General features: G+C 34.5%; 1 protein-coding gene across 1 annotated transcript in view; it reads right to left on the bottom strand.

The window, feature by feature from the left end:
- LOC150103071 (voltage-dependent T-type calcium channel subunit alpha-1G-like) overlaps positions 1-23,856 on the bottom strand; it is a 156,787-nt gene that overhangs the window by 30,534 nt on the left and 102,397 nt on the right. Inside the window, exons 22-27 of the mRNA XM_090398087.1 lie at positions 23,182-23,310; positions 18,366-18,455; positions 17,823-18,015; positions 14,114-14,265; positions 13,794-13,903; positions 13,172-13,302 (exon numbers count right to left, since the gene is read on the bottom strand). Coding sequence (XP_090254213.1) covers positions 13,172-13,302; positions 13,794-13,903; positions 14,114-14,265; positions 17,823-18,015; positions 18,366-18,455; positions 23,182-23,310 — 805 coding nt within the window. The remainder of the gene's footprint in view (positions 1-13,171; positions 13,303-13,793; positions 13,904-14,113; positions 14,266-17,822; positions 18,016-18,365; positions 18,456-23,181; positions 23,311-23,856) is intronic.

The following is a 23,856-nucleotide window of genomic DNA, read 5'->3' as shown; positions in this document are numbered from 1 at the left end:
AAGGTAAAACATGCACCGAACTAAGTGCTTTGCAATTGTAAAGAATATTCTGAGCATTTTGAAGAAGATCTAATTGCAGATATTGGAGATGAAAATTTCAGTTTGCTAATAGATGAATTGAATGATATTACAGTGAATACGATTTTAGGAATGGCCATCATTTATTATAGCAAGAAATTCAACAAAATTATGTATACGTTTCTGAGCATGGTGGTTCTAGAAAAGTGCGACGCTAGTGGTATTGTGGCTGCACTGAAAAAAGAGCTTTTGACCAAGAAACTGGACATTAAAAATCTCATTGCAAACGGTACAGACAATGCCAGTGTTATGGGTGATGTCATGTCAATAATGGCGTTTATGCAACCAAAGGCATATATTCCCTCCTTAATTTTAATTAGATGTGTATGCCATTCATTCCAACTGGCAATGTCTCACACTTATGCAGAATCTCTCCCAAGAGAATTAGAATTTTTAGTTGCCGAAACGTATAAGTGGTTTTCACATTCTTCTTCAAGACAAGCAGCATACAAAGAGCTGTATCAACTATCAACGAAAATGATTCTCCTCTGAAAAATTGTAAGCAATTGTGCAACGAGGTGGCTCTCCATTGAACCTACAGTAGACAGAATTCTCAGCCAGTGGTTGGAATTAAAAACTCACTTCGAAGTCGTGAGTGTGACTGAGAAATGTCACAAAGCTCAAATTTTGTGGGAGATGTACAAAGATGAGAGGAATCTGTTGTTCATTTTATTTTTGCATCTATTTCAGCAAGTTAACAAAATTTTCGAATCTAACAGTGCGGATAAGATTATTTGAAGACCTTTCTCGTTTGATTCGCTCTATTGCTAATATGTCAGTGCTACCATCATCCACAGTCGATCCTCGAGAGTCAGAGATTAGTGACTGTTTGGATCCCAATCCTGATTACAGATTTTTGAAAGAAAAATTTCAGAGTTGATGATACAAAAGAAAATAAGTCAAAATGCTGAGCAAGACAGTTTCTTCTTCTTGGTCTCTTCAAACAGCTTAAGCAAAGGTTGCCTGAAAACTTGAATATTTTAAGAATGATGTCTTCTTTTTCTGTTGACAATACCCTAAAACATATAAAAGAACCTGTTACTCCCATCTTAGAAAGATGTTGCTCAATACCATCCACATAAATTGACAAATATAGAAAACACTGAACTATTCTGGACTGAAGTACGAGAATATAAAGATGCATATGATAATATAATAGAATATTATCATACGCTTAGTTTGCATCATAATACACTCATTAATGACCTCTAACGAACATCTCATTCCTTAGAGGTCATGGCTTTCTCAGCAACATTATTCATATAATTATGATTTCAGCCTCGAATTATTTTTATTACGTGACACCTCCAAGGAGACTCATCGAGGAAGGGCACCTAATTCAGTTATAATGAAATGCATCATTTAAAATATTTTCGAAAATTGTAACAAAATAAGAAATCATAATTCCAAGTCAAATACATTTTTTTTGGAGTAAACACTAACAAAATTATTTGTCTACTCTTCCGCAAGAGTGTTGACTTCCTTGTGAAATTTCAACTTCCGTCTATGCTGTTCAGATACTAAAAATTAAAATATAATTTATGCAAAATAATGATTCAGTCGTAGCGGGCTTACTTCCATTGAAAAATGAAGTGCGCATCGATTTTATTGCAAAACAATGTTCTCTCTCCGCCACTTCCTTCCCGAATTTATGGAAAATATCCTACTTGCAATAGTCTCGATATTTTAAAATTACGTCGCTACATCCAGAATTACTTTAATTTTTTACCTCCCCCCCATGTTACCTGAAAGTAAGGTTTCTGACCAAAATAAAATGTTAGGCATTGTGACTTGCTTCTTCGCTGAAATCCCAAACGAGTAACTCCCATTAAATTTATTTACTTCTTTCGTAAACTCAAAATAACGCCACATTTTTGTGTATTTTTCTGTACGGTGGTACTCAAGTCCCAAATTAATGGGAGAAAAATCAATACGGTGAGATTTTACGCCCTGCGCTCCGTCAAAAATATAATATGTTGAGTTACGCAGTTATTAACTACAACTGTGCCTTAGGACGAAAATACATTTTCACAGTTTCTTATTGTTGGGTGGCGATTGTAATCTTACACTTTTCCCTTTTGTGTAGCAGTAAGGTGTCGTGAACGTACATGCGTTTTTCTGTTTATAAGACTAATTGTAAAATAATCTTTTCTTTAGCTAATCACTAACCATAATATAAGTAGCAACATGTTCCAATACGATTAATTTTATAGCTCATTCATATCAGAAAAAGAATATTATATATTATTTTTCATTTAAAATGCGCAAGTAGCATAATAGGTTTCATTTGTCATTTCAATATTCTAAGTGGATAATACGAAATTGCTCATCGAAGCGATACTTTCTTTTGTAGCAGTTCCAGCATCAGATGTCCTTAAGACATAGTACGAAAATTAGGTGTGTTTGGGGGGGGGTGTCTGTAATTATGTGTGTTCCAAGGTCGATTTGTCTCTGGGTGAAGGGGGAAAATACCCCCCCCCCTCACTGCCCCGGCCCAAGATCGACTAACTTGGTACTAAAGAAAACAATCAACTCCTGCCGGATTTTCACCAATCAGTTATTTATTAATTTTAAGAATCGGTGATGTAAATATTATTATTATTCGTGACACCTCCAAGGAATCCGAAGACTCATCTCGGGAGGACACCTACTGTACAACTCTCCGTCACCACCACTAATCTACAACTAGTATTTTCTCCATCATATTTCCAAAGCTCTGTATATTTATGCCGCCATCTATTCCGGTACCTTTATTGCTTTTTCTATATCTGGACTGATTTCTGTTATTAAATTTGGGTAATACCAGAAATTTTTATAATGTTCCATCCATTGTTTCACTTGATTTGTACTGTATCTCTTTCTTCAGCCTACAAAGTATATCTTCTTTACGTTTATTAATAAATCTGTCCCAAGAAACTTGGTGAGCTTTCCATATTATAGCTTTAGCTATTTTTCTTTCCAAGTACTTCATAGGATGCTTTATCTTTAAGTTTTCCATTCTTCTTCTATATCGTCACCGACGGGGCTTCTTTTAAGTAATGTGTTAATCGTGATTGATATAGTAATCGAATGCTTTCTTCTTAATCGATAGACCAAGTATATTTCTTGATGGTATCTCCACATTGACACGGTAAGGAAGTTTGCGCGCACCAATGACCTCAAGAGCGATCCAGCGGTAGCTAAGCTACTGGGGGGGGCTCCCTAGACAGACTAAGAGAGATACCCTGGTCTTCCAGATTGGGGATTTTGACTGGTTACATTACCAATTGAAAAATTCATCGGGCCGAATCATATCACCAACAATGTCATCCAAGTATCAGGTTCTTCGACATTGCAACCAACCTCTCTCAGTCTCAATACTTATGTTTTTTTTTTTTAGCAGATATAATTTCAAAATGTATGAAGAAAGCTACTCTTAAGTTTAGTCCAATTATGTGCAAATTCTCTGGAGACTTTCAGGTCGTATGGAACAACTAAATTCGGCTGATGTGCTTGTGGAGCAAAATAAAAATGATACTTTGGAAAATTTTAAACAGTCCCGAAATTCAAATTTAGAAGGGTGGGTCTCGTTCATAATCATATCAAAGTCTAGCATCGATAATATATTCTTGAAAGGGAGTTACAGAATGTCGAAATTCGGTTTTTGAATGATTCTTGTGAATTCTCTGTACACTTGTTATGCAAAGATTCTTCATTATATTGTCTGATAACTAATCGTAGTTAATACTCGCACGCGTAAGAATGCTTATTTAAGCTTTGAATATGATTCAGAATTAAATATAAAATCGTAATGAAAATTTTTTTAGAGAATGTGTTCTTAAGTAATCAGTAGGAATATCCGTAAATTACACATTTTACGAACTTTTGGATTCTTAACACCATTAACCTTCACGTAGATAATTGTTGATCGCGTTTCACAAAAGAAGTTTTGTGCGATCGAAATCCAAAAAATAACATTACTAATATTGATACGTGAATGAAGGCTCTTTGGGGAAGGAATTCGAACCCATGTTATTTCCAGTACGGCGTCGTAGAAACGTCGTTGTACCTTTTCTTTAGTAAATATCTCGTTGTTTCAGAACAACGAAATCATTACGTTTTATTTTATGTCTAACAAATTTCTCGTTTCAATAAATATATGTATTCTAAGTGGATATACGAAATTGCTCATCGAAGCAGTGCTTTCTTTTGCGGCAGTTCCGGCATCAGCTTTGCTAAAGACATAGTATGAAAATTAGACAGTAGGTGTCTGTAATGATGTGTATTCCAGGGTCGATTTGCCTGTGGGTGAGGGGGAACCCCCCCCCCACTGCCTCGGCCCAAGATCGACTAACTTGGTACTAAAGAAAATAACCTGAGATTCAACGCCCACCGGATTTGAACTCAGGTCTTCCACTGACGCTACGCTACCGAGGCACAAACGCAATCCTTCTGCCTTTCTGTATTTGTATTGTACGCTCCAAAGTTCTTTGCGTAATACACGTGCTAGTATATATATTTTATTTATATTTATAAAAAAAAAAATAATTGTTACTCGCTCAAGAAAAGCACAGTCATTACAAGCATATATTTTTAATTGAATGATGCAATTAGAATATTTAGTTCTATATCTTCTTAACCACACAGCATTCATATACTCTGGTGTGTGGATCGAAAGAAACGCCTATCCTTCATTCTTTTGTTTAGGGAAATTTCACATATATTCTACGTTTTAACTTTTAAAATGAGCTTCTTATTAGTTTTTTTCTTAGCAGTCAGTCACTCATGTGCATATATTCCTTGAAATAAACCTTACGAGTTAACTGACAGGAGAAGACTATTAAAATGACAAATTCTTTTATTTAGCTATCATAATAGACCCCAGAGAACCTTGTCCGACTGTAATTTGAATTCTGAAAGTGAAAAGCCATAAACACACGTTGTGTAGTAGTATATTATAGAGCGAATTAAGCAATCTGTAATCCTCTTACCATAATAAATTAGCGTAAATTGATGGCTATGATACGTTGGGTGTTTCGAGAAGGAGGAGTGGAAAGATCCACAGTTGTTCAAGAGTCCCGAATTTCATGGCGGGGTGCTGATAAGTCCAAACACCACCGTAATTATACTCTCCCTGGTTCTGGAGAATCTTCCCGTCCCCACTCTTGAGCTTTAGATCAAAAAATCTTTTTATTTATAAAGTTAGCTCTGCGTTAAATGCAGTTTTCTAATATTTCAGATTATTTCCCCATTTTTTTTTCTAGTATCTGTCTACGTGTAAACATTTCGTCAATTGTCGATCTTCTACTTAGGAATCCAACTTGATATTCACCAAAAGGTAAGAATTTTTTAAGTATAATATTAGATAAAATTTTGTAGCCTGCTGACAGAAGCGATATCCCCTTGTAATGTTCATATTCATTTTTGTTTCCCTTTTTATAAACTGCAATGATTAGCGATTCTTCCCATACTAAGTTTACAGCTTATGCATATATGTGTGATTAATTCATTATCCCCATATTTAATGAGTTCGGCTAGTATTTCATCAGTACCTGGTGCCTTCTTGTATTTGAGCTGCTTCCTACTTAACTCTACTTCAACTAATGAAGGTTTAATTATTTCCAGTAGGTTCATAGTTTAGCAGTACTGTATTCTCTCTACCTGTTTGCTATTGTTTTCGTATGTAGGCCTGTCTTTAGTTTTATGGGATTATTTACTGTATAATATTATTTCTGGGGTTCTTTAATCTGTTCACGAAGAAATTTTCTTTTCTGTTGTCTTATTTGCATCTCAGAACGTCATGAATTTTAGTTGGGTTATTAAGCCAAGTGTTTCCATCTTTTTTTCTTTACTACCATTCAATCATTCTACTTGGAATTCCAACTATTTTCAGTTTTAATTCGCAATAGTATTTTCTTCTTTCTTTTGCTATGTCAATATTGTATCTCAGTTGATTTGCGTGCGCTGAAAAATGCTTACCTTAAGAATGGCCGCTATTACACTCAGAAGTTCTATTTGATTGCATGTATGACCATCTGGAGATTTCTAAGTTTGTTTGTGTATGTGCTGCTTATTATTACATTTCTGGATGTGAACAAATTAATCAATCTTTGTCTCTTCCTGATGATGAAATCAGTTCCAAATTGTTATTTACCATCAAGTAGCAACGGATTCTCTTGTATTGCTACTATATTCGTATTCATTAAATTCATGTATGATTTCTTGAAATGCTGTACAAGCGTCTCACATCCCAAAGCCTGGGTCGATATCAATTTAAGTCCTTCCAGCGAAGATTACTTGGTACATGTTTCTAGTTGATTTTTTACGAGATGGTGTTTGTCCGCCCAATGCTCAATTTCATCGTCTGACGCTCTGCCACAGCTCACAAGATCATTGGAGTGTGCAAATTTGATGAAGGATATTATAATAAACATACTCATTCCGTATGTCTACTGCAGCAGAATCTCTTGTCAATCATCATAACGCTAATCCAGTCTATCTAGTATCCTTTGTGATCTACTAGGCTTTCTCAATTGCTTTAGGATATCGGTCATTCGGTTTCATGTTCTACTAAATAAATTTTATTTGTAATTGTTTCGTTTTTCCTCTAATAATGTGTATTTTGCAGTCCTTCTCATGAATTTTACTTCTGTTTATTGGCCAAATTTCGCTCCTAAGGTATTGTATATTTTCAAGCGTGTTTCGTTTTTGTACAATATCGAGTGTTCTATTGATTAGACCTATAATCTTCAAAAATGTCTTCTTCTTCTCCTTCATATGATATTTAGCATCCAAGATAATTGAAAGTATTTATTTATCTATTTCTAACTAGAGTTTGTCCATAAAATGCCACTGTTTTATCTATGGATTGTCTTCCTTATCTGATCATCTGCAAATAAATACGCTATTATATTTATTTGTTATATCTTTCGACAATATAATAATAAAATTTTTTCACTGTATGTATATTAAGTAAACTAATACCTCTGTAATTAGAAGGTTTGGTTTTTAAATTAAATGTATTCCAATCGTATATATATTTTATTTATTCAAAATTCTCTGATGAAACCTTTTTTGCAATTCGGAGTTCTATCCCATTTTAATTATCTGTCAAGTAATTCAAAAATTCTTTTAAATCTGCATTCGGTCTTATTTTGTCACTTTTGTCTAGATATGTCCCTTTCTGGCTAGTCTTTTTATGAAATTCAATTTCATCTTGTTTTTTTTTGATACTTAAGCATCCTTTTATATTTCATTGTCCCATATATGCAATTTTCAATGATATTTTTTGTGTTTCTAGATGTCTAAGTAGTTGGTATAAATTTGTTTTGCTATACTTGAATCGTTTTGTTGTAACCAATTTTGGCTGCATTAAATAATGATCTGTCTCTATTTCTATCCCTCCCTTGACTTTAGCATCTAGGAAGAGGTTTGTTGTTTTTTCATTTGTTAAAATAGTCATTGATTTTTGTCTCTTGCAATCAATGAGTTGCTCTCCATTTTTGTTTACTGTTTGGTTCTCTAAGTTTTTCTCTATTATTAAGATAAGCTATAATTTATTTCTTGTAGCGGTTTGTAAAGGTTATCATTTTTCTTCTTCGCATTTAATCGCACTGCTCATATTCTTTCATTCCAGTATCATAAGCCAACTTTTTTGTACGTATTTGTTTTTCTACTTGACTTTGAGTAGAAATATAAACTGTTCCTTTAAGTAAGAACCTACCTGCAATTTCTATTTTTATTCGTTCTTGGTGCGGTGCTAAAGAGAAAAATAAATTAAGAATCAACGCCCAGCAGGTTTCAACTCAGGTCCTCTGCCTCAACAAGTACGCGCCGCTAACACTGCGCTACCGAAGCACAAACATAATCCTGTGCCTTCCGCTATTTGTATTGTAAACCGAGGCACCATAGTTCTTTGCGTCACACATCAGTCAGTTATATTAATTTACGCTTTTCTGGAGTCAGTATAGATTCCCATTAGAAAATGATTACTAAACTGCAATTTTAACTTCAAAGGATTATTTAGCTTGTTATTGATAATAATCGGAATTAGCCAGTGTGTGTCGATTCTTGACTTAACTACGTGATCTTCCTAAATTTCCTGCTGTCGGCAGCTGTTTCTCATTGCTTGAAAATTATGATTTTGGATTTCGATAACTAAACAAAAAAAAATCCGAATTTTTTTTCTTGGGGGGGGGGGGATGATGTTCTTCGAAATTGCAGTCTATGTTTTTAATATATATATGAGGTGCAACTTTAGCTCTCTCCTCCACGTAGTGCACCCTGGGTAATGCTAAAGAGCTAGAACGACCCTTGGACAACTGCTTCGAGTCTGCCAGCTGAATGTCTTCAGAATTGGAATTGCCATCATTACAAGAAACCGATGCGAGCAATGGGTCGCAATTACGAGAAAAACGCTCCATTCTGGGTTTCAATCTCATAGCAACAACATGCCATCCGATGTATGGGGTAGCCACCTATCCCCGAAATTCATTTACTGAGGTCCGCTTAATTTCTGATAGCGATGTTTCAAAGATAACCACCGCTATCATATAAGTTAACGACTTAATTATTTTTAATGCCTACAAACTGGCCTGATGAAGTTTTACCAGCATTAATGCACCCTGCTGTTTATATTGGAGACTTTATAACTTAATTGGATATGATGGCTGTTAGAGAAACTGGTGTAAAGCTAGCAGAGTGGGCAGATTCCAACAACATACAGCTGATTTTCGATCCCAAGGATAATAATTGCACTTTTAATTCGGCCAGATGGAACAGCAGTACCAATCCTGACCTGTTTTGTTACAACCAATCAAAGGGCCTCCCAGCGCCCGCATCATAGGAAGATTCCCACACAGCCAACACCGCCCTGTCCTTATTGAGATGGGCCCTCAAATCCCAATTTCTGAAACTTCACCATTGGCACGTTGGAATTTCGCCAAGGCAAACCGAAACTGCTGTTCATCAGATTTTGATTAAAAAAATGTGCGCCGGATTCTGCCGAAGATTTGTGAAAATGGTAATTTCTACAGCCAACGTGGCTGGAGTGAAACACTTTATGAAGTCTTTCTGACAGCTGAAATGAAGCTAGAAAGAACAAATGGATTGACACCATCGAAAGGCTGAACTTTAAAGATTCACGCAGGAAGTCACCTTAAAAAGTAATTCCCATCGCCCCCAAGCGAAAGCTTCTGATAGGGCCGACTGTATCGGATAGTGAATCTGTCGAGAGTTAAATCAGAAAAAACCCACACTAAAATAATTAGGAAGGAATTAACCAGACTTAAAGAAGGTTGTTCTGGATTTGACAAAATTCACCGTGAATTCTTAAAAAATTCTGGACCAAATACAATTGTATGTCTTACAAATTTTTCTCTAATAACTTACAGAGCGGCAGATTACCAGCAGAATATAATAGCAATCCTGGAAAGCCCGCTGATAGACCTATAACGCTGCTCAGTGTGTCTTAAGCTATTAGAAAGACTATTTATAATAGAATTAGGTCTATTGTTATTGACACTCTTTCTCATGAACAGGCCGGTTTTGGCCCTAACGACTCAAACAGAACCTGGTTTCGAAAAATGCCTTAAAACTAGTAGTCTTTATACACTTGACAGGCCGCATATGACACTGTATGTATGGAAGAACGGCATGATCTACAAGCTTCTTAAAATACTGAAATGTAAAAAAAAATGACCCGTCTAATAGAACAATATGGGTAGTTATTGATGATGATATGAGCAAGCCAAGAACACTTAACAATGGACTCCCACAAGGGTCGGTTCTGGTCCCTCTTCTATTCAATTTGTATTTTCTGACCTTCCAAGGATAAATCTAGAAAATTCGCATATGCTGGTGATCTGTGCATCACATCCTATTATCAGAATTTCTGTACTATAGAGCACATACTAACTATAGGAGCTAAACCACTTCTTTGAGAAGTGGCTCCTTATTCCAAGCACTACCAAGACTGAAACATGCTGTTTCCATTTGAACAATAGCACGGCACGTAATAATAAATCCACCGAACTTTTCGAAAATAGAAGAAATTAGTGGCTCTTTTTGTTGTCGAAAAGCAGCAACCTTCATTAGTGTTGTGTCAACTGTTTATGACATTTGCTTCATTAGAAGCCGAGTTATAGAGTGCCCGTGTGTTTTGACGAACGGCGGAAAATGAGTTTCAAACAGAGAGATGCGACACATGGCACATGAAATGGACTGCCCAATCCCCAGGAATCTGACAGACTCATATGCATGTATTCTTTAACCCAAACAGCCCTCCGTCAGGGTTCGACCTACCTCGTAAAATATGGACCTCCCGCAATAGGGTCCGCACCCACCATGGTTACTTGGAGAATAAGACTAAACTCATCATGTGACTGTGGTGAGGATAACCAAAGTATACAACATGCTACGTTTGAATGTCCTAACAGAGCTTATATGGGACCTGTAACTAACTTTATAAAGATGCTGTTGACTGGCTGTTGAACTTCGACATAACATTAAAATTTAATGTTTACTTGTATATATGACTATAGTGTCACCTCACACCATTGTATCCATCTCATATATGTTTGGTGGCATATGCATGTGTTCTTCTTAGTCAAACGCTAAATAATAGATATATAAAATACGAAGAAAGCCACCCTTAACGTTAGTCCCATGTGGAAATTCTTGTATGAAACAAGTAATTCTAAATTTGAAAAAACGGTGGAGGTGTTTGCGGAGCAAACTGAAAATAACACCTTCCGGCTGTTTTTTGATATTTTGGAAATTTCCAAACAGCCTGAATGTTGGGTCTCGTTCATACGACAGTTTATTATTGATAATACTATTTTTACAAATGGAGTTACAGAATGTCGAAATTCGTACTTAAACGATTGTGAATTCTCTCCACACTTCTTAGCATTCAATGTCAAGAATAAGTTATCACAGTTCTTGATAATTCATAGTGAATACTCACATAAGGATGCTTATTTAGGTTTTCTTTACCATATTATATTTAATAAATAGGTTGTTTTTTTTTAAAAAAACTTTTCCTGATGTAATCAATAGGAATTTCTGCTTTAGGACCTCCATAAATTACACATTTTCTGAACTTTTAGAATATTCCTCTTCCATCACGTAGATTATTGTTAATCGCTTCCCAAAAGCACGTAAGGCAGTCTTGTGCGATCAAACTCCAAAAATAGCATTAATACTATTGATACTTGAACACGGGATTCGAACCCATGTTTTTTTCCCAAACAGCATCGCCAAAATTGACTTGCTTACTGCAATTAATAACACGTACCAAAAATATCAGATTCGTCTAATACAAATTGATCCTGATGATGACATTGCGTGTTCATCTTCCCAAACAGCAACACGTGATAGCCATTCAGCATTACGGGTGAGCTGAAACGCGTTTACTGAATTTCAAAGACAGCATTGTGTAATTTTTTTGGTAAATTGATATTCCAATATTTTTTATTTTATTTGGCTATCGAGTACAATTTTAGAGTAACGAGATGACCGATTCTTTTAAAGTGTCACTTCGATATGGATCTGAGAGTGTTGCCATCATCGTGAAATCTCAACTGCCTTCAAATGGTGTCCAGAGACAAAAATTAAAATATAATAAAACAATACAATTTTATTTAATGCAAAATAATGACTCAGTCGTAGCGGGCTTATTTCCCGTGAAGAATAAAATGCTCGTCACGTTTAATTGTGGAATATATTTAGCAATACGGACAACTTTTTTTCAATCAGATAAGATTCTCTCTCACAAGGGCATTATATAATTTATGGACGCTCCCTTACTTGCAATAGTTTATATGTTAAAATTACATCGTTTCATTGCGAATTAGTTTACTTTTTTTAAGTTCAACTTGAAAAGGTTTCTGACCAAAATAAGCTGTTGCGTATTCTGGCTTGCATCTAACAATAACCGCTCGTTGGTTTATATCTGAAATATAATCGAGAAAATCAAAAAGAGTTTTCTCTCTTCAGCTTCCAATTCCTATTAAATTCATGTACTTCTTTTGTAAGCATATAATACCTCCACTCTACGAATTTTAATTAAATTTGGTACCTTCATATTTCCTAAAATTTGTCAAAGTCATCTCAAGATTTGGTTTTAAATGCGACAATTTTCATTAACAAAATAAAAACATGTGTCTTGTTCTCAAGTGAAAAATAGCGATAATAATGAATGATTACATTGGCACATTCATTCACTGAGCGGGACTCTCCAACGAGTATCTTGTAGTTGAGGATACTTGGCCAATACAAGATGTCAAATTAAGAAGATAAAATTGAATGCATTGTGTTCATTAAAAAAGGAAGAGAACATCATAACCGTAGACGGTTTGCAGTACAGAATTCCCTGGAACCCAAATTAATGGGAGAGAAACCCCCTTCCACGCCCATATGAGACGCTAACTCCCCTTCAGAATAGCCCTGATCTTTGCATCCTAGACAGAATTCCAATCCAGGTCTATCCAACCAAAGAGGTTCGTCGATAGCGGGTGAGACATCATCTCGTTTTGATGCTTGCACATACTCCTCTGAACGATGCAATTTTTTGGAACCGAAATCCTTAAAGCATTTGGAGAACGAGCCGTAATGTCCTATCAGTGATGATAAATTAATCCAATTGCATGTGTTTCCATACTTACTGCACTGAGTCCATAAGAAGTAAATCGAACTGAATTGTACATTCAACTTGCATATTATGAATGAATAAACAAAGATTCAAGCCGAGGTGATCCTCGGTTTTATCGGCTTGCCTTTTGTGTACCCTTTAGCGAATGGCAATATCGCGAACATCAAATGATAGGTTAGCACATTCACAATGAGTATTTAGTTCTAATTGCTTATCTTCTTAACCACTTTATATCTCTGGTGTGTGTGTGTGTGTGTGGGATTGAGCACAAACCTCAGGTGATGTCATGTAGTCTATCCTCCATTTTTAAAGGTTATCTAAACAATCTTATCTTGAAGCACATTCATATATTTCCCGTTCTAACCTTAAAAGTCGTTTTTTTCTTTGATAATAAAAAAGTTATGTTCCTTGTAGTAATTGTCAAATACGAAATTACAAGACAGAAAAGAGAAATGTAAATACCTCTTGCGATTCTAAGAACTCTCATGACTCTAATAATTGTTGGATTGATGGGAATAACGTCCGATTCCATTTCTTCTAATACAATTCCGACTACTGACAGAATTACGATGACGACATCCAGCTGGTTCCACCTGTAAGCAATAAAAATTATCAAATTAAGTTAATAGTTTTTTTTGTTTGTTTGTTATTTTAAGTGTGTAATTGTCAGTACCGAGAATTATTTGACCCAAAATAACCAGAGTGTGGTAATATACGAAAAATGCAGGCCTAATGTTTCATGAAAATATTGTCATTAATTCCTAAATATGGACCTTCAATTGTTCATTTAATTAAGCACATCATCATAAAGACATTTTATAAACTAAAATAAAAAGTAAAATTATAATATTTTAATTTTTTTATTATGAAAAAATTAGTAATAAACGAATGATATTTTAATGCACCATGTAATATTATAGATAAATTTATTTCTAATTCAGATTCCAGGGAAAACGTTTTCTAATTTGAAAGAGCAAGTGTTGTTCGAATTGTACTTCTGTATGAGTATCAGTAAAATACGCAGTTATTGCTCAAATAAGCAACATAAATATGCTAAAAATTATCTTAAATTTAAAAATCTTACCTGTCTTTTAAATACCTGGTAAAACCTAAAGCAACAATCTTCATGACGGCTTCTAATATGAACACAGCGCTGAAGAAATAGTTGAAGATTTTCAGAGCGTAAACAAGTTCCTAAAGAAAAACGAAGTACCTCTAGAAGACCGTGTAATTAATATCATGTCATTAAAAATATAATTTTCGCCTTCAACATTATAAAAATGTGTCTGTAGGGATTAATAATAACTAATACAGTCTTTTGTGCTGTCAGTATTAACAATAAGTTTCTAAAATTGATGGTTCGTATGAAGTAAAAAGAGAAATCCAAAACGGCATTCCACTCACCCGGGGCATCATATAAAACTCGGTTGCCATGGTAACAACGTTAAGTCCAATCACAGCCGCGATTGCCAGATCGAAATACTTGCTAGTAATAATGTTGTGGGTGAGTAAACGTGGCCTGGAATAGTTGATGTAATATGGTGGTTCCCGCATTCCTATGGTGGAAAGACATCAAATCAGTAAGAATGCCACAGTTTAAAGTAATAACAGGAATTTGAAAGTAGAGAAAAAAAGTAATGAGCATTGGAGAAATAAAAGGATAAAATGTATGAAAATAGTGAAGCATTTTTGCGTAAAGCATTGCTATTTTTTTTTAAAAAAAACTTGATACTGCATTAAGTATAGTGAGGCTCATTACTCACAGAGCAGAAATTCGACGCTAGTTTCCACTGCAATTTGTATTTATATTCACTGCCTTTAATTGTAAGTGTATAAAAATCTTTTGCGGAACCAAGTAGCCGCACAGTAAGTACGCTATCTTGATAGATCCGCTACTGTGATACCGTTGATAGTAAATTTTCTGTAGGATGATATATAAAAGGAGTTGTTTTTTTTTTGGGGGGGGGGGGATAATACCAGACTTAAAACGCTTGCAGATGCTGTTTCTAGGGGATCAGATCAATTTATATATAGCGCGCACACACACACACATGCACAAAGTGTAGGATTTTCACCGTTAATACCTTTAGAATTCCTAGCCATTTGAAATGCAATATTATATTATCAATGTAGTACTTAGCGTTTTTTGCTGTGCAAAACATTATTTATTAGTAAAGCCACGTTAGTGAGGATTAAAAATTGGGGATTAAGTAATTCCCATTAAATGAAAAAAAAAAGAATCGTTGCATACTTTCATTTTTTTTTTTAAATTTTAATTTCTATTTTCACCGTTTTTATTCGTATTATTCAAATTTCTCTTCAAATTTATAAACAGGCTATGAGTCCTTACTGTTTGTCAAACTAAGTCAAATGGAATTTAACGTTTTATGTAATCTTTTATAAGGTAGCCCAACAATTTCCTTTAGTCAGTGAAAGTCTCTCCCTCTTCGCTCATCGTTGTGCTTCAAGAGGATCATATACAGTAAGGACAGCTGTTTTGGAGAGATGTATGCTATTGTAAAGTTAAGTGGCAGTAACTGAAAGGATTCGTGCTGTCATGAAACCACATCTCTCTATAGGAAAGCCAAGACGTGAAACTGAAGTTCCATTCTACAAAACTTTGCTTCCATTGAATGAGTTTCGACTTCTTTACAATTTGATTCTGCTTGTAGATATCACTTTATCAAACAGTAAATATTTTGAAGCTCTCTTTTGTTTTCAAATAATAAAATTATAATTGAAAGTAAAATCTCAATTGTTTCAAATTTATAAACTTAAACGCATTGGTTTACGTAATATCGTGAATAAATTACATGTACATAATAGCAATTTACTGCGCAAACGCAGAACCCACTATTGCCATGGTAACATGTTACACTTATCTAAGTCGGAAGCAACCAACAATATCATTATTATACCGAAAATTTATCTGATTACTCTGTATTGTTTTCTATATCAGCCAATGAAGAAAGAATATTATTTGTGGCTGCTGTCCTTCTAACCAATGGTTCAAAATTATGTTTGCCCATGGGGAATTTTTCGGATCTGATTATTTAGCCCGATGTGAGAAGAAGGAACGAGCGAAGCGAGTTTCTAATTATTAAATCTATTCCATTTAAACATCAACATAAAATTATCACGTTCGCAATTGCTAGTAGATTTAAGAGAAATTACAAGGCAGTATCAAGTATTTTTCACCACCTCACCATGTTCCTTTCAATGTAACTTAACTACATAATTTATGTATTTAACCAGGACATGAATCAACTTTCAGGACACTTGACACGAAGGACAACACTTTTCATATAATGAGACGTCACTTCACAAAGCAACACATTCTGAGCCTGGCTTTGAAGAAAGGCGGCCACATGGTAGATGCCAGAAGCTACTGTTCAAGCGTGCATTCGGAAAATAAACAAAAGAAATCATTCAGTTAAATTTTACTGGTATGGCTACAAAAAAAAGAAAATTCATAAGACTATTAGTAAGCAGCAAAGGAAAAAAAATATTTATCATTCTAACATGCACATAGAATTGAGAAAACTAGGAGAGAAAGAAGAAGAAATTTCAAGAATCAACGACAAAGCTGGAGAAAATTAAGTAATATTATTTCACTTTTGCGTCTAAATCAAGAAGATGAACAGATCATTGATACTGGAATAAATTAAAAAAAGATAGTGTATTCTTATAAAATAACAGATGGGCTAAAACTTCTACGACAGTTAACGGATATTTTTTTCTTAAGACTTTTCTCTTCCATTTTCCCAGTTTTGCTATTGGATTTGTTTAAATTTTAACGTACATGTAGATGTTAAAACATCCAGAGATTATTTCTGAATGAAGCTTCGTATACTAATAGAATAATTTAATTGTAAAAATAAATGCCAGTCAGAGCGGAAGCTAACCGTCTCTTACAGAGCTAGTGTTTATCTTCCTATAGCGTTAGAAATTATTTCAGAACTAGGTTTCCAAATATAATACAGTATCCTACTCATCACTGTGACATAAACTCATATCAATAATGTCTAAAAGGTGTTAGCGTCATTAGGCAAAGTTAAAAATCAAAGTCACTAAAGTATAGCCTTAGAAATCTGATTCGATCTTTTTAAGGCATAGGATAACCTTACTAATCTAGCTATAGAATTCTGTTATCTCATATCTTCAGCAAAATTCTTGACCTTTAGTTTTTCGTTTATCCCAAAGCTGTAAAATCCGCTCATATATTAATATTGTGAATGGGATAAGGATAGAATAAATCTAGAGCCTAGATTTGGAAATCAGAAACAGGGTGATAGTGTCGAACCAAATCGTGTAATAATTTTCAAAGCTACTCAATTTTAGATGATCGGTGTAAAATTGGAGTTGGTTTTAATCGCAAGATCACTCATTATTGTAAAAAAGTATGCATAAATAAACCAAATCCTTCCGTGTGTGTAGATAGTTGACGCTATTTCTAATAGCTGTTTTATGACAATATAATTGTAAGATCATATCATTATATGTTTTAGTAAGCACCTTGTCAGAATAACATTCATTACGTCACTTTCGCCTTAATCAAATGATTTTATAGATCTGAAAAGACCACGAAAACAACAACTTTGCAAAATCAACTACAAAAAAGTATTGATTCAAAGTCTGGTCATCTATTCTTTTTTTTTTTACTTTCATAATCAAATAGCAAAGTAAAAACACTAATTGATGAGCTTCACCGGTTAGTGAGGTCTAAAACCGCAACATGAGAAATGAGCAGTCAACTACTCGTTCTATTTAAAATGCTTTAATTCTGACTGGAAGAATTTATTCTATCCCCCCCCCCCCAAGTGAAATGTTAAAGTTTGTCTTCCTAATCGAATATCTTTTTGTAAAATAATTCAGTGACGATTAGGTTGCATGAAATAGATTCGGCATTATTCTGATATAAATAAAAATTGCGTTGGGATTTCTTGTATTTTTCAATGATCTATGCATACAAAGAAAAGCTCTCCTCTTGGCAACCGTGCCATTCCTTTTAACCAGCAACATCTTAGGGGAAAAAAAAAGAAAGAAATCTGTTTCCAGCCTTGTCGTGATAAGCCAGACTCAGCACACAACTACCGACCCTCCTTCGCCATACTTCGCCGCTTTTTCTCCAGTTTCCGAGCCTTTTTTGCTGCTCTTCGCGCTTTTTCTTCCTTCTCCTGCTCCTCTCGGCATCGATGGAAGTTCTCGACCACCACTCCGACGAACATGTTGAGCACAAAGAAAGCCACCAGAAGCAAGAACGAAATGAAGTAGAGGAGACGCCACTCGTTGTAATTCTCCTGAGGCTGAAAAGTTAAAAAAAAAAAGTATTTTAGATAAGATTCGTATGGGAAACGATTTTTATGGGAAGAAATAATATTACGAGCAACACTATTATGACACAGTCTTCGATGGCAGAATTTTTAACCGTTACATGTTGGGGCGTGTTAAGACTAACTGGAGTTTCTTTTGATAAAAGATAACTTTTTTTCCCCTTCCGGTGCATAAATATTTAAAGACATTTTTCGTTATTTAGTATGTAAGCACCTGTACTTCATTTTGGATATGATACGATTCCTAGTTAGACTAGTATTACCTATTCATTTCCTTTAGAAAATTAATTATCTTTAATCTACGCTGAAATGAAATTAATCACCTGAATGTCTACTCCAACTGCATCCAGTCCAGTGTACATGATGTTAACCCATCCATCTTTAGACGACAGAACAAACAGGGCCATCAAAGCCTATACAATATTGGAAAGAATCAATTAATCTCATAGAAAGTCAGGCGTAAATATATCTATATAGCATTCACAGTCCCACAGTTGAGTGACCAATATTAATCTTTACTGACCCACAAAGATCATAATGATCAAATTTCTGGCCTTTGATAAAAGTGAAAACTTCCTAACTCTAAACATTATTGCTAATAAGTAATTAAATTTATAAAAAGATTAGTAACTGGAACTTTCTTCTTTACAATACTATAGTTTGCAGAAAAATTATTGATTATTCATAAAATTGATTAACTTTTCATTTGTAAACCGAAATTATTTATTACTTCCATTAGCTATAAAACTGCAAGTTCAGTAAGCAAGAATCACTCTGCGCATGCGCCTAACTAAAGAAGTAAATGCTTTAGTAAATGCATCTTGTGTCATTTTTTATTCATTCATGACGTTTGTGTTTTAAATGTAATTAACAATGATACCCGTCTTTATTTATTGATGTAACTACTTTGGTTCTATAAAGAATTTAGGTTTGACGTTTATCGTGTGTGGGAGATATTTGAAATAAGTCCACTTTATTTCGTTTTGTTACACCATGGGAAAGTAAAAGAATATAAATTTAACATTTGCTTTCGTGTTGTGGAATTATATATTACGTCTATAAGGTCACAGCACTAAGCTATGACCTTACTTCCTAGGCATTGTGAAATAATTAATGTCGCTTAAATTAGATGTTTTCTCTGTCTATGCAAAAAAGGAAAATAAATCACAAAACGCACAGTTTAGTAACTGACATTTCGATACAATAATTCATCAATTATTATGCTCAATTTTATATATTGCTGTTTATTTAATAAAATATATATCTTAGAAATATGTTTTTGTATACTTTTATGTGTTACAAAGTCATATATATATATATATATATATAATTAAATGAAGGTGCTACGTTGTTTAAATGGTCCTCAATATTTTAGTTGTTTGGGATAATAGCAATGTTTTCTTTTTTAAATAGATGAGATATGTAATATTTATATATTATCCCTTAATCCAGTAATTGCGAATCCTAAAATACAGAGTGATAAACAATGATCTCCGAAGTAGTACATCAATTAAAATGAGACTTAAATCGAAAAATATTTACAATTATTTGTCTTGAAACTACTGATGTCACTTCATTGGCTCGGTCGGTCATCATTGCTAGATTTTCCGATGGTAAGACAATGTGAAAAGAGCTTGTAAAACTAGAAACACTGCCAATGGGTACATCAGGGAACGAAATATGCAAAATTGTTCTAAAAATGCTCCGTGGACTAAGCATTGATATGTCGAAAGTTGTGTCTGTGACGACAGATAGGGCATCCAATATGGTGGGAAAAAAGATGATTTGTGAAACTGTTTATGGAAGCTATTGGGCACCCAGTTGTGCCGTTTCATTATATTATCCACCAGGTGGTGTTATCTACCAAGGCAGCATTCACAGAACTACACGATGTAATGAGAGATGTAACAAAAATAGTGAATTTCGATCCCTTCACAAGCGAGAATTTTCTGCAGGAAGTTGAATCACTTTATAGCGGACTGCTGATGCGCAATATTGTGAGGTGTTTGAGCCGTTGTAAAGTCTTCGAAAGATTTGTGGAATGCTATGAAGAAATTAAGTTATATGTTAAGAATAAAAAAAATTGGAACAGTTTCCTCATCTTAGCGACTGTACATGAGTCAGTACCACGAACTGAACTTAAAGTTACAAGGCAAAAGTATTTAAGTTATTTTTGGATACCTAAACGCTTTTGAAACTAAACTTCAAATTTTAAAACGAGATGTAAGGACTGAAACTTATAGATATTTTCCTCGACTAAAAAGACATTTCGAAGAGTTCTGCTCGAACGTGCAAAATGAAATGGAGCCCCTGCATGTAAAGTACCAGCACATTTTAAACTCAATAAATGATAAGTTTGGCGGAAGATTTAATAAATTTAGGAGTTTAGAACAGACAATTAAGTATCCGGATGTAGTAGTAGTATACACTACTATGGAGTTAAATGATTTCCAATGGCTACAAACTGAAGGATTAGAACTGAAGATGCTGGCCTGGAACTCTGCAGTTAGCAGAGTTCCAGGCCAGATCTGGAATCAAGTGTTTGTCGACCTGGAAAGAAATCGCCTGCAGAATGAAGAGTGCCATTGCGAACAAGAAATGTTGAATGCTTGGACCCGAATACCGGAAACATTTGGCACCATTAAAAATCTAGCAATGGCTTTATTACAATTTTTCCCTCTACATACTCTCGCGAGACCTTACTGTCGGCGTTAAACATTAAAACGGACAAAAGAAACCGACTGACATATGAAGTTAGTACTGCTTGAAGCGCACAAAGTACCTACCTTAATTTCAGACTTAATGAATAAGACTCAGCAATAAAAGAAGTCATTAACTTATGTTAATCAAATCAAATATAATTTGTGTCTGAGTTTGTTTTACTCGTATTTCATTTTTGTAATTATTTGACGTTTCAATATATAATGCATAAAATCCCACGTGATTGGTCTATATTTTTTTAAATAAATGAATATGTAAAATATATTTTCTATGAAAATATAATAATGAAAATTCTTATGATCTACTAGCGCTGATATTTGTGTAATTGTTGTATATTATGGGAATAGCAAATACAGTCTTTTATTGCTAAAATAATTGTGGAATTTGATATGGCTTGCGAGAAAATATGAACAAAAATACTATTTCACAAACATAATTGGGGAATGGTGTTGTCAGAGGTGATATTGCTTTGAAAGCACTAGCTTTCGTCTGATGCCTGAAACGAATCAAACCTCAGCCCAGTTAGGCGCTGCCGGCCAAACTGTTTCGTATTGGTTCAGTGTTTAATGTAGCCCGTTCTTCAACGAACAGGCTGCGGAGTCATATAGGCATGGATATGCATGATTGCTTTTAAGGAGAGATGACTTTTATCCTCTGGTGTGAGACCACTGACTCGCTTACTGGAGACCCGAAGTGGCTTGAAAAAAGTCCCATATTTAGCGACTAGAGAAGGGTTTCCGGATTATGGATAAAAAATTTCGTGAGTGGGGGGGGGGGGACAAGCGCGTGCTGAAGTAAAAGGGTGTTTACTGCAAAGCAAACAACAAGATGTTAACAATAAAACAAGCACTAAAATGATAAATATATATGCCTACGCAAGGATCACTTAATGAAAAATATACAGAATGCTTTCATGTCTTGTTAAATATCCTTCCTCTGTTCTTTCTCTTTCGAAACAGTACGTGTTGTCTTAACTGTTTTAAAAATCAATTTCTTAACTTGAATCCCAGCATTTTTTATTACATTAGCTGCATGCAAATAAAGAGAAAAAGTTTAAAAAAATAAAATAAGAAAAGTAAGCTGTGCTGTCTGGATACCTAAAGGGCATGCGTGTTTGTTTATTTTGCCTGCGTCTATGGATGTAATGAAAATTGCCGAGATTAAAGCTAAGAACTTTAATTATTTAAAATGTAAATGGGCTTATTATCGCCCGCCTACCTTTAAGAGGATTTTATTTTCTTTGTACGACAAGTACAGTTGAAGACCTCGATCAGTCTTTTGTTGTAAAGAATATTAAAAAAAAAATCTCTATTTGGCAAGTTAAGAGGGGAAGGACGCAAAACCAAGGATTATTACAGTTTTCTTGATCGATAGACGATGAAATTCATAAAATACGTTGATTTTTATATTACAATGTGATTTCCAAAAAACCAATAATTCGTTTATCCGAAGAATCCACACGAAAATATTTGCAATGTAGGGAATTTCTAAATAAACGTGCTGCGATTCGTAGGTCTATCTATCTATTCCCTTCTGCCATACGGCAAGGGGGGGGGTGAGAAGCTATATGCTACCATACTAGGGAGATGATTATGAGCAAGGTGGTTTCCCTCCTTGCCGTACTATATCCTGTGTGTTCATGGGACCGGTTTGCCTGCTTGCGGGATGAAAAACCTCACATAAACTGGCGGGAAAAACCCTGCTGCGAACGCCCAAGACCGGCTAACTTGGCTATGACTGAGGAAGATCCTTAAGCTCTTCACGTCGTCGACAGGAATCGAACCTAGGACAATCCTTCGCCAGGCGTATGGTTGCGAAGGGCAATAGCCACTAGGCTAACCGCGCGGACATTTGTAGGTCTTCCATCGAATGGCTTCTGATCATACCATAGGTGATCTTCATACAGGGCGTCAGAAAAAGAAATATTAATATCTTTTATTGACGGTCCTAGAAGTAAATAGTAAAAAATAAGAAGGGTGAAGATGTACATATTTGATACTCTATAACTGTTTAAAAAGCTTCGATCTTCACTTTACAAAATACGTCATAAACACTGCATTTTTAAAACATTAAAATTTCATGATTTTTTTTTTTGGGGGGGGGGCTATAAAATGGCCGGCTAGATCTTCAGACACCTTTAGATTTTTATTTGTAGGGTTATTTTAATTCTAAAGTTTACCACATCAAACCGAGCAACACAGGGTATGGTTTAGTTCTTACTATTTACTTCTAAAATCTTCAATAAATAAATATTTTTGGGACATCCTGAATGTAGAACACGTGCTATGCAAAAGTTAAATAAAGTTTTTGCCTTAACTGATAATTCGTATTTAATACAGAGGATAATCTTTTATATAAGTACTGCATATATAAGATGAATATTAATATTCAAGTCATCTCTGCGTCAAAGTGTTTTACCTGACCAAGATTGTCGAAGTTGTACCTCTGATTAATCCATACATTTCTGGGATCACTTAGACATTGGGATTTGTTTTCCACATGGTCAACGTCTGGGCCTTCGCAATAAAACAAACTTCCCTTAAAAAGCTGAAATAGAAGAATTTCTGTGAATTTTAGATTTATCATAATGTGTTTAAGTAAAATGAATTTTTAAAAAGCTCAGCAAAGAGTTTCAAATTATGTAATAGAAATTATACAGTTTAAATTTCCTTATTTTAATTAATTACATGTTCTTTGATTAGTTTTTATCAGACTCGCTATTGACAAGAACAAAATTCTATCTCATGATCTGCATTATTTGGTCTTTAAAATAAGCATCATTTCCGCAAAGTGAAAAAAATGAGGGTTATATTTTTACCACTGTCCCACTTACAATATTTCTTAAGCCTAAAACACATTTAGTACCTTAGATAACTTAACGATTAGCTAATCCTAATATTTTAACAATCAATGTAAACACTCTGCCTGAATGTACAGAAATCTAGTTTATTAATTCCGGGTAATTTCTGAAATAAAATTATTATTCCTTTTTTTAATTAAAATATAAATAATAAGACCATAAATTATTTTAAAGACCAAATAAGAACTTTTTAAAATGAGCTGGATGGTAGTGGTCATCTCATTCACACCAAG

Source organism: Typopeltis vanoorti, chromosome 9 (assembly GCF_054136105.1).
Source record: "Typopeltis vanoorti isolate ZY-2024b chromosome 9, IOZ_Tvanoo_1.0, whole genome shotgun sequence".
NCBI lineage: Eukaryota > Metazoa > Arthropoda > Arachnida > Uropygi > Thelyphonidae > Typopeltis > Typopeltis vanoorti.
This window is presented reverse-complemented; position numbering and strand designations above follow the sequence as displayed.